The 11442-nt window shown below is 38.7% G+C and overlaps 1 protein-coding gene across 1 annotated transcript; it reads right to left on the bottom strand.

Annotated features, from left to right (window-relative positions):
* Positions 1-2012: 2012 nt before the first annotated feature.
* Positions 2013-3059, bottom strand: TAAR9 (trace amine associated receptor 9). Its single transcript, XM_019966987.2, has one exon. It carries the CDS (start codon positions 3057-3059, stop codon positions 2013-2015), a length of 1047 nt encoding a protein of 348 aa, XP_019822546.2.
* Between the last annotated feature and the right edge of the window lie 8383 nt (positions 3060-11442).

The following is an 11442-nucleotide window of genomic DNA, read 5'->3' as shown; positions in this document are numbered from 1 at the left end:
AGAAAAATAAACAATAAAGACTACATTTGAAGTGTATTCTTCATTCATAAATGTGAATAAGAGCTTAAAAACATCACTGGACAGTATTTATTTCTACAATCAGTTCATCCAATGATTACACTCTACAAAGTGCAAGTGAATACAACAGTATATTTATATATATTATTTAAGACCCCCAGATTATTTTCCTTATTATATATGAATGTCACTGTCAGTTTACACTTGCAATTAACACACATTTCTATGAAGACAACATTATTGATTCACTATTGAAGGGACACAGCTTTGAGCTCTTCTCTGGAGAGAGTGAGAGGGACCTTAATGATGATCATTTGAAAGGTGACCAGTAGACCTGTTTGGTGATGTCATGTCTGAACCACATAGGTGTTCTGCCATGAAGACTCCATATTCCCTTCATCCTCTTTTATCTTTATTTTTTTTTCTCCTAAATACTGTCAGCTCTATTTGAAAGATATTAATGCATAAATGTGAACTAGCTTAACCTTGGAGAAGGAAATGGCGAGCCACTCCAGTGTTCTTGCCTGGAGAATCCCAGGGACAGGGGAGCCTGGTGGGCTGCCGTCTCTGGGGTCGCTCAGAGTCGGACACGACTGAAGTGACTTAGCAGCAGCAGCTTAACCTTTGTATTTCACAAAGTTTTTTTTTATAAAACATATAACATACAAAGTTTATGTAACTCTAGTTATCTCTTCTTTTCATCTCATAAAACAAGTTTGTTATAGAATAGTCTGTGAAAATGAGTTATCTAAATAAAAATTTAAGGCTGTGATTCAAAGATTTAAGAAGACAAATCACCCTATTCTTGGTTTTTTCAAATTTTTCTCCATCTTAAACACTTGACATACATGTTTAATTAAAATGAATTAAAATTCATGTGAATAAGAAATGTTATCAGAGAAAACTAATAATCTTACTAGAGTCTATAGTACCGACTTGGGTACTTGCTCTTTTGAAATAGTCCTTGTTTATATTTGGGTAATTCAGCTGTTATTATAATTCAGGTAATGTATATCTCCAAATACAGTCTCTAATACAAAGAATGAACTCAAAAGTGGAACAGAATGTTCATTTGAATTAGCATTTGGTGGCTCAAACAGTAAAGAATCTGCCTGCAATGTGGGAGACCTGGGTTCAGTCCCCAGGTTGGGAAGATCCCCTGGAGAAGGGCATGGCAACCCACTCCAATATTCTTGCCTGGAGAATCCCCTCAGACAGAGGAGCCTGGCGAGCCATAGGGTAGCAAAGAGTCAGACATGACTGAGTGACTAAGCACATCACATCTTATCCAGATTGTTAAAAAAGCAGTACCATCTTTTTGTCTACATGCTCATTTGACTATAATAAATTATGTTCTCCAATAGTAAAATGTTCTGTAATCACGTAATTACTGTACATGTTTTCTGTGAACCCAGTGTCCATAAAATGGAGAGAAAGTATGACCAGGATTTAGAAAACAAAAATCAGTCTTTAATTCACTAGAAAATTTCCATTGCACCTTTTGCTTTTTCCCTTTTTCTAAAGTCCTTTTTAGATTAACAAGTTTCAAGAGTTTGTAATCTTACATTAACTTTCAAATAAAATATACTTTAAAAAAGATTTTTTTGTTCCCCCAAATCTAACTTCAAGTTAGGTAGGATTTTTTTCAGCATCTATATATTTTGGACAACTTAACATTGGTAACAAGTATAAAAGAATCTACAAAGTTCAAATTATTTGAAGAAACAATGAGAAATTTCAGAGGAAAAAGTAGAGAATCAGAAAAGCATAAAAGAATATGAAATGAGAGACAACATTACTCATTTAACACTAAATTCTAAAATAAATGCCAATATTCTACACATGAACACAACAAAATTTTGGAACAACTAACTTTTAAACATTAATATCCTTCTGGTTGGCAAATGATTACACTTGCCTCTCTAGATCCAAGTACTTAATTTTGCCCTTGACCTTACTCCCATGTTAGTTTTTAAGTTCCTGAAGCAATCTTGTTAATCTATGTCTGCTTCCTCAGAAAATATATTAATTGTGGATGAATCAACTCTTAAGACTTGGCCACTTATGATAAGCTTTATTGCCTTCCGAAACCATGGATAAAAAAAAGCATAAATCAAGGGATTCATAGCCGAATTATAATAAACACACCACACTAAAATCTCATAAACATAAGGAGGAGTTATAAAATTCATATAAGCATCGATCACAGCATCAATAACATATGGAAGCCAAGAGACCAGAAAAGCTGCCACGGCAATACCCAGTGTTTTAGCCGCTTTTCTCTCTCTCTTTGCTACTCTTTCCTTGTAACTCTCTGAGGAGCACTGAGCTTGGCTGGCTGTACTTTCTATCTTCCTGGCCTGATATTTAGCCACCAAAAATATCTTACCATATATAAACACCATAACAACAGTGGGTATAAAGAATAGGAGAAAACAGAGTAGAACCCAATTTTGATTCAATGGAGCCTGGCAGCCTCCTACACAAGTGAGAGCAACTACGAGGTCCTCAATCCCTTCCTCATTGGCCCCCGTGTAAAAGATAGAAAAACTGTATGTGACAGAAAAGAACCAAGAGAGAACAATGCATATTCCTGAAACAGAGACCGTAAACTTGGTAGGATAGGCCAGAGGGTCAGTAACAGCAATATATCTATCGATCGAGATACAGCATAAATGAAATAAAGAAGCAAAACAGAAGGAAGTATCGAAACAAGTATGAAATTTACAGTAGCTGTCCCCAAAGTACCAGCAGCTCTCCACTGACCTCACTGTGCTGAAGGGCATCACAGTCACTCCCACCAAGAAGTCTGCACAGGCCAGAGATGCGATCAGAAAGTTAGTGGGAGTGTGCAGCTGTTTGAAGTGAAGAATAACAATAATGACCAGTAAGTTTCCAAACACGGCCAGCACAGCCCCCAAACCGAGGACTGCATATAGAATTGCCCGAGGACCTGGTGTGTAAGAGGTCTTAACACAGGACCCATTGATGTTCTGGTAGCAGAGTTCCACAGCTTCAGCTTGGGAGAAATTGTTCACCATTGCCTTCTTCTTTGAAAGAGTTTAGGGTTCTCCAATTCCCTATTTCAGCAATTTAAAACAAGAAAGAGACGGGAATTTTAAAAGCTTCTGGAAGAAAAAATTTCTGGTTAAAATAAATGAAAGTTAGTAACTTTTTTCCCATTTGGGGGAGAATATGAACTCTAACCTCTTGGTCTTTTCAAAAACTATTCCCAAGTTTTTGATATATTTAGATTGGGAATTTGTTGCAGAGTCATTAAAATATAGTCAGCATTCTTAGTCCAATGATACATTTTATATAATGTAATTAGCTAATGGTTAGAAAGTCCCTTTTTGTGTGTTACTTTACCTTTTGAAACCTTGTCTATAACCTCCTGAGCTGAGAGCTAATTAGGCTACCAAAAGCTGGATTTTATCCACTAAGTCATCTCCCCTGAGTAGTCCACCAGTAAGGATAAACTGTACTTCATTTTTTCAAGAAGGAAGAAGTAAATTACGTCTCCTTCAAATTATAGCCTCAAAAATCCCTATAGTATAGAGTGTAAAGACTAAGGAAATATTTACTCATAATAACTTGCTAAACTTATTTGGAGAGTGTATTTCCTCCACTGCTTATATTTTCAAATTTGTGGGGGTTTTTTGTTTTTTGGTTTTTTTGTATTCCTCCGTGGTTTGGACTGCTTGAGATGATTTGCAGAACTATTCTTCCCAAATTGATACTAATATATAATCAGTGTATAAGTATTTTTCTAGCTAACAACCAGTTTTCAGTTCAGTTCAGTTCAGTCGCTCAGTTGTGTCCGACTCTTTGGGACCCCATGAAGTACAGCACACCAGGCCTCCCTCTCCGTCACCAACTTCCGGAGTCCACCCAAACCCATGTCCATCAAGTTGGTGATGCCATCCAACCATCTCATCCTCTGTCGTCCCCTTCTCCTCCTGCCCTCAATCCCTCCCAGCATCAGTGTCTTTTCAAATGCGTCAGCTCTTCACATCAGGTGGCCAAAGTATTGGAGTTTCAGCTTCAGCATCAGTCCTTCCAATGAACAGCCAGGACTGATCTCCTTTAGAATGGACTGGTTGGATCTCCTTGGAGTCCAAGGGACTCTTAAGAGTCTTCTCCAACACCACAGTTCAAAAGCATCAATTCTTCGGTGCTCAGCTTTCTTTATAGTCCAACTCTTAAATCCATACATGACCACTGGAAAAACCATAGCCTTGACTAGACAGACCTTTGTTGGCAAAGTACTCTGCTTTTTAATAGGCTGTCTAGGTTGCTCATAACTTTCCTTCCAAGGAATAAGCGTCTTTTAATTTCATGGCTGCATTCACCATCTGCAGAGATTTTGCAGCCCCCAAAAATAAAGTCAGCCACTGTTTCCACTATTTCCCCATCTATTTGCTATGAACTGATGGGACTGGATGCCATGATCTTAGTTTTCTGAATGTTGAGCTTTAAGCCAACTTTTTCACTCTCCTCTTTCACTTTCATCAAAAGGCTCTTTAGTTCCTCTTCACTTTCTGCCATAAGGGTGGTGTCATCTGCATATCTGAGGTTATTGATATTTCTCCCAGCAATCTTGATTTCAGCTTGTGCTTCCTCCAGCCCAGCATTTCTCATGATGTGCTCTGCATATAAGTTAAATAAGCAAGGTGACAATATACAGCCTTGACGCACTCCTTTCCTGATTTGGAACCAGTCTGTTGTTCCATGTCCAGTTCTAACTGTTGCGACCTAACCTGCATACAGGTTTCTCAAGAGGCAGGTCGGGTGGTCTGGTATGCCCATCTCTTTCAGTCTAAAATCAGTGAGATTGATTAAACTAAGAAATAACTCACCTAGCCCTTCACCTTTCATCCTTAAAAGAACAGAGGCCTATGTAACACCTGGAATGGTCTGGGCTAGGGTGGGGAGGTGGTTAGATTAGCTACCTCTCTAATGGGAATGGATTTATTCAAAGGCATCCAAAATTCAAGGAGATACAAAGTTTGTTTCTCCCAGTGTTTGTTTTTATTTGATTGTTTCTATACTAAAGAATACAGTCTTCAGACACTTTACAGAAGTCACCAAACAATTTAGTTCAGTTCATTCTCTCAGTCATGCCCAACTCTTTCCAACCCTGTGGACTGCAGCATGCCAAGCTTCCCTGTCCATCACCAACTCCCAGAGCTTGCTCAAACTCATATCCGTTGAGTTGGTGATGCCATCCAGCCATCTCATCCTTTGTCGTCCCCTACTCCTCCTGCCTTCAATCTTTCCCAGAATCAGGGTCTTTTCCAATGAGTCAGTTCTTTGCATCAGGTGGCCAAAGTTTTGGTGCTTCAGCTTCAGCATCAGTCCTTCCAATGAAGATTCAGGACTGATTTCCCTTAGGATGGACTGGTTGGATCTCCTTGCAGTCCAAAGGACTCTCAAGAGTCTTCTCCAACACCACAGTTCAAAAGCATCAACTCTTTGGCGCTCAGCCTTCTTTATGGTCCAACTTTCACATCCATACATGACTACTGGAAAAACCATAGCCTTAACTAGATGGGTATGTCCATAATGTTTCTGCTTTTTTAATATGCTATCTAGGTTGGTCATAGTTTTTCTTACAAGTAGGAAGCGTCTTTTAATTTCATAGCTGCAGTCACCATCTGCAGTGATTTAGGAGCCCAAGAAAATACAGTCTGTCCCTGCTTCCATTGTCTCCCCATCTATATGCCATGATTGATGGGACTAGATGCCATGATCTTCGTTTTTTGAATGTTGAGTTTAAACCAGTTTTTCACTCTCCTCTTTCACTCTCATCGAGGCTCTTTAGTTCCTCTTTGCTTTCTGCCATAAGGATGGTGTCATCTGCGTATCTGAGGTTATTGATATTTCTCCCAGCAATCTTGATTCCAGCTCATGCTTCATCCAGTCCAGCATTTTGCAGGATGTACTCTGGATATAAGTTAAATAAGCAGGGTGACAATATACAGCCTTGATGTACTCCTTTCTCAATTTGGAACCAGTCCGTTGTTCCATGTCTGGTTCTAACTGTTGCTTCTTGACCTACATGCAGATTTCTCATGAGGCAGGTCAGGTGGTCTGGCATTCCCATCTCTTAAAGAATTTTCCACAGTTTATTGTGATCCACACAGACAAACGCTTCAGCATACTCAATGAAGTAGAAGTAGATGTTTTTCTTGAATTCTGTTTCTTTTTCTATTATCCAATGGATGTTGGTGATTTGATCTCTGGTTCCTCCGCCTTTTAGAAATCCAGCTTGAACATCTGGAAGTTCACGGGTCATGAACTGTTGAAGCCTAGCTTGGAGAATTTTGGGCATTACTTTGCTAGAGTGTGAGATGAGTGCAACTGTGCAGTAGTTTGAGAATTCTTTAACATTGCCTTTTTTGGGGATTGGAATGAAAACTGACCTTTTCCAGTCCTGTGGCCACTGCTGAGTTTTCCAAATTTGCTGGCCTATTGAGTGCAGCACTTGCACAGCATCATCTTTTAGGATTTGAAATAGCTCAGCTGGAATTCCATCACCTCTGCTACCCTTGTTCATAGTGATGCTTCCTAAGGCCCACTTTACCTCACACTCCAGGATGTCTGGCTCTAGGTGAGTGATCACACCGTCATGGTTATCTGGGTTATGAAGATCTTTTTTGTGTAGTTCTTCTGTGTGTTTTTGCCATCTCTTTTTAATATCTTCTGCTTCTGTTAGGTCCATACCGTTTCTGTCCTTTATTGTGCCCATCTTTGCATGAAATGTTCCCTTGGTATCTCTAATATTCTTGAAGAGATCTCTAGTCTTTCCCATTCTATTGTTTTCCTCTATTTCTTTGCACTGATCACCTTATAAGGCTTTCTTATCTCTCCTTGCTATTCTTTGGAACTTTGCATTCAGATGGATGTGTCTTTCCTTTTCCCCTTTGCCTTTCGCTTCTCTTCTTTTCTCAACTATTTGTAAGGCCTCCTCAGACAGCCATTTTGCCGTTTTTGCCTTTCTTCTTAGGGATGGTTTTGATCACCGTGTCCTGTACAGTGTTATGAACCTCCAGGCACAGTTTGTCAAGCACTCCATCAGATCTAATCCTTTGAATCTATTTCTCACATCCACTGTATAATCATAAGGTATTAGATTTATGTCATACCTGAATGGCATAGTGGTTTTCCCTACTTTCTTCAATTTCAGTCTGAATTTGGCAATAAGGAGTTCATGGTATGAGCCACAGTCAGCTCCTGGTCTTGCTTTTGCTGACTGTATAGAGCTTCTCCATCTTCAGTTGTAAAGGATATAATCAATCTGATTTCGGTATTGACCATCTGGTGATGTCCATGTGTAGAGTCATCTCTTATGTTGTTGAAAGAGGGTGTTTGCTATGACCAGTGCATTCTCCTGAAAAAACTCTGTTATCCTTTGCCGTGCTTCATTTTGTACTCCGAGGCCAAACTTGCCTGTTACTCCAAGTATCTCTTGACTTCCTACTCTCGCATTCTAGTCGCCTATGATGAAAAGGACATCTTTTCTTTTTTTGGGGGGGGGGGCGTGGTAGTTCTAGAAGGTCTTGTAGGTCTTCATAGAACCATTCAACTTCAGCTTCTTCTGCATTTGTGGTTGGGACATAGACTTTAATTACTACCTTGAGAACCCCATGAAGAGCACCAAACAATAGTAACTATTTTTAACTTCATTTAACCATGAAAAGTTACAACCTTGAACCTGACTCTTAATTGAACTAGAGACTAGATTGCTTACTTACTTTATTGCCATCATACCATCGGCTTTCCAGGTGGCTCAGTGGTAAAGAATCTGCTGCCAGTGCAGGAGACACAGGAGATGTGGGTTCGATCCCTGGGTGTGGAAGACTCCCTCAAGAAGGAAATGGCAACCCACTCCAGTATTTTTCCCTGGAAAACTCCATGGACAGAGGAGCCTGGCATGATACAGTTCATGGGACCACAAAGAGTTTGACTGAGCAAATGAGCACCCACAGCACATGTATCTCATACCATAGATTTGGCCTCTGTTGAAAGTGCAGGCTCTTAAAAAAAGCTGGGTGAACACACTTGTGTATATGTGTATCTTTTATCTATATGTATATACTCTGTAGTTAATAAGCTTTGCTAATCTGTGAATTATAAATGTATGTGTGTGGTATGTGTGTATATATGTCTGTGGCATTTTCAGGCCTTACTAGTCCATGAGTTTTATATCAATTCATTTTTACTTTTATTTCTCAAGTTTATATTTATTTAAGCTCTGGCTTACTGGCATAAATCTAAGTCTCCTCCTTAGAACAGATCTCATAGTTACCCCTCGAATTCCCAAGGTAGGTGCATGCATGTACTCATAAGCCAGTTTACCCAATAAAATGACCATTTCACACTTCCATGTTTCCGTCTTCTGCAACATAATCGAGAAATCGTTTATTTAACAAAAGTATAAATTATGATGCTTGAAATCTAAATCCCTTAAATAGTAAAAGTATAAGGGATTGAGGCATCTTAACTCATTATTTCTTGGCAGGTCTTTCTTACTGATCTATTTCAAGGGTAATAATGTCTCCCTTCTTTGACACTTTCATTTTTCCCTGTACTCTGCTGCCCCTTAGTGGTCACGCTAGGCAATACTGGGCTGACCAAACGATTAAGTTAAAGCCCAGAAAAGTAAGTGTGTGTTCAAAAACGTCACCACCCAACCCCCTCCCCAAAATAAGCTCCACACCAAACACTTTGAAAAGAGTCTCTGTGGTGACTCAGATGGTAAAGAATGCACCTGCAGTGCAGGAGACCCGGATTTGATCCCTGGGTTGGGAAGATCCCCTGGAGAAGGGAATGGCAATCTACCCCAGTATTCTTGCCTGGAGAATTTCAGGGACAGAGGAACCTGGCTGACTGCAGTCCATGGTGCTGCAAAGAATCAGACACAATACAGCAACTGAACGACAAACACTCTGAAAGCATGACAGCTAGAGACTACCCACTTTCTCCCTTCCAAGCTACTTCTCCATACAAACAAGTCAAAGAAAGATTTTTGAACTTGTCTTCGTGTTCAAAATCACGAGGTGTTTAAGATTTCAGGCCTTGCACCCAGAAGTTCTAGGACTGTGGTGAAGTGTGCTTTTTAAAGTCATGCACCACAAATGATTCCGGCATTCCACAGAACATTTCTTGAGAAACACTGCCCCAGGGGAAGTAGCCCTAGTAGAAAGGAAAATGCTCTCAACTCAATCGGAAAAATCAGGTCCATTCTTTCCACTCACACTTGCTAAGCACTTTCTAGAGCCAGGCATCCATGGTTGGCGCTAAGAATGCAGATAAAAGTCACAACCCCTAACCTGCTCATGGTCTGGTTTGGGAGAGGCCAAGTAAACAATTACAGAGCTCTGAGATAAGAACTCAGGAGAGAGGGAGGAGGAGCATTCCGGGGAACAAGGAGGGGGTGAAGGGAGGTCCCTGGGAGAGCCAGGCTGATGTTTTTATTATAGAATGTTTTCCCGTCAGAGACTCTGAAATGAGTAAGGACAGACTATACTGAAGTTCCTAATTTCTCATACCCTGAACCCATCTTCAAACTCTCTGGGTTTCAATTTGTTATAAGCAAAAGACAGATTATACACATGTCAATTTACACATGTGGTTTTGCATACATGTTTAGCTGTTTCTGGCACTTTTCACTTTTACTTGACAGTGTGCTTACAGTTTACACTAGTAACAGTGTTTCTGATAAGTACAGTGACCCCAAGACATTATTCACTGTCTCCAAACACCTCCCACCCAGTGTTTTACGATCCTATTTATGTATGTGATCCAGATGCCTTAGGAAGAACAGTTGGCTATTCTTTCAACTAATCCAAGGTCCTAACTGTTTTGTCATTAAGTTGTGTCCTACTCTTTTGTGACCCCGTGGACTGTAGCCCCCCAGGCTCTTCTGTCCATGGGGCTTCCAGGGCAAGAATACTGGAGTGAGTTGCCATTTCCTTCTCCAGGGGATCTTCCTGATCCAGGGATTGAATCTGCACCTCTTGCATGCATCTTGTGCATTGCAGGCAGATTCTTTATCAACTGAGCCACCCGGAAAGCCAAGAGAGGACAGAGAAAGTTTTTTCTCTACTGCTACATGTGTCATAAATACAAACCATCCCATTCTGCTTTCCTTGCCTTTTTCACCCCAAGATAAAAGCAGTCATTAAGGTATGTGGAATATAAAATAAACCATAAACTTAGATCTACTCAAAGAAATGAAGAGATTCAGGAATGGAATATATGAAGGTAAAATAAATGTTTTTTTCATTTTAAATTGCTCTAAAATACGGATGACCATATTAAAACCGTAAAATACATTATGTTTTTATAGCATATGTAAAAGTGAAATGTATGACAATAACAGCACGAGGAAAGAGAGGGAGGATTTAGGAAGACACTACTATAATGTCCTTGGAAATATTACTTGAAGGTAGGCTCAAAATAATTTTTTTCTCTTTCTTTTTTATTTTTTAAATTATGACAGTATGATAACATATTTACAGGAGATTTGGAAAATACAGAAGAAAGTTACATATAGTTTCACTATATATTATAATTTTTTAAGTAGTTAAATTAATATTTTTAGTTGGAGTTTCAATATCAAACCCTCAAAAATTAATAGAATGAATAGACAGAAAAGTAGAAGGATAGTAGTAGACCTGAAAAGCACTACGAACCAATTCAATATAAATAAGATTTATACAATTTTCACACAAAAGTAGGATATAAATTCTATTCAATTTCCCATAGACTATAATCTAGGAGACACTGGAACATATCCAGGGACATAAAATAAGGTGCAAAAATTTCATGGTCTAAAGGTATTGAAATCATACAGAGTCTGTTCTCTTATCACGGTGGAATTATGTTAGAAATCAACATAAAAAGATATCTGAAAATAACCCACATATTTTCAAGTACAATGTGACATTTACCAAGGCTCAAATTAATTTTAAAAATGGGACAAAATATTTCTAAGAGAAATATATGTCAATAAAGGAAATAAAATTATTAAAAATTCTTAAACCCAGGGAAGAAAGAAAAAGGTGAACATAAAAAGAATAAAAGGAACAAATAAGCAATTAACAGGATGGTAGACTTTAATTAAAAGATATCATAGATTTAATTCAAACATACTTTAAATGTTAATGATCCATACGTGTTGGTTAAGATTAAGAGGACTTTGAAATTAAAAATACTTTTATAACAGCATCCAAATGAATGAATACATTACATATGACTTACAAAATATGTTCAGGATTTGTATACTGAAAGTGATAAAACACTTATTAAGAATAAAAGAAAAGCTATATAAATGTAAAGATATACTGTGTTCATAAACTGAAAGTTTCGGTTTTGTTAAGGTGTTAATTCTCTTTAACTGAGAAAGCGTCCCTGGTG

The sequence above is a fragment of the Bos indicus genome, chromosome 9 (assembly GCF_029378745.1).
Source record: "Bos indicus isolate NIAB-ARS_2022 breed Sahiwal x Tharparkar chromosome 9, NIAB-ARS_B.indTharparkar_mat_pri_1.0, whole genome shotgun sequence".
NCBI classification, from domain to species: Eukaryota; Metazoa; Chordata; class Mammalia; order Artiodactyla; family Bovidae; genus Bos; species Bos indicus.
Note: the sequence above shows the minus strand (reverse complement) of the source record. Positions and strands in the feature narration are given on the sequence as shown.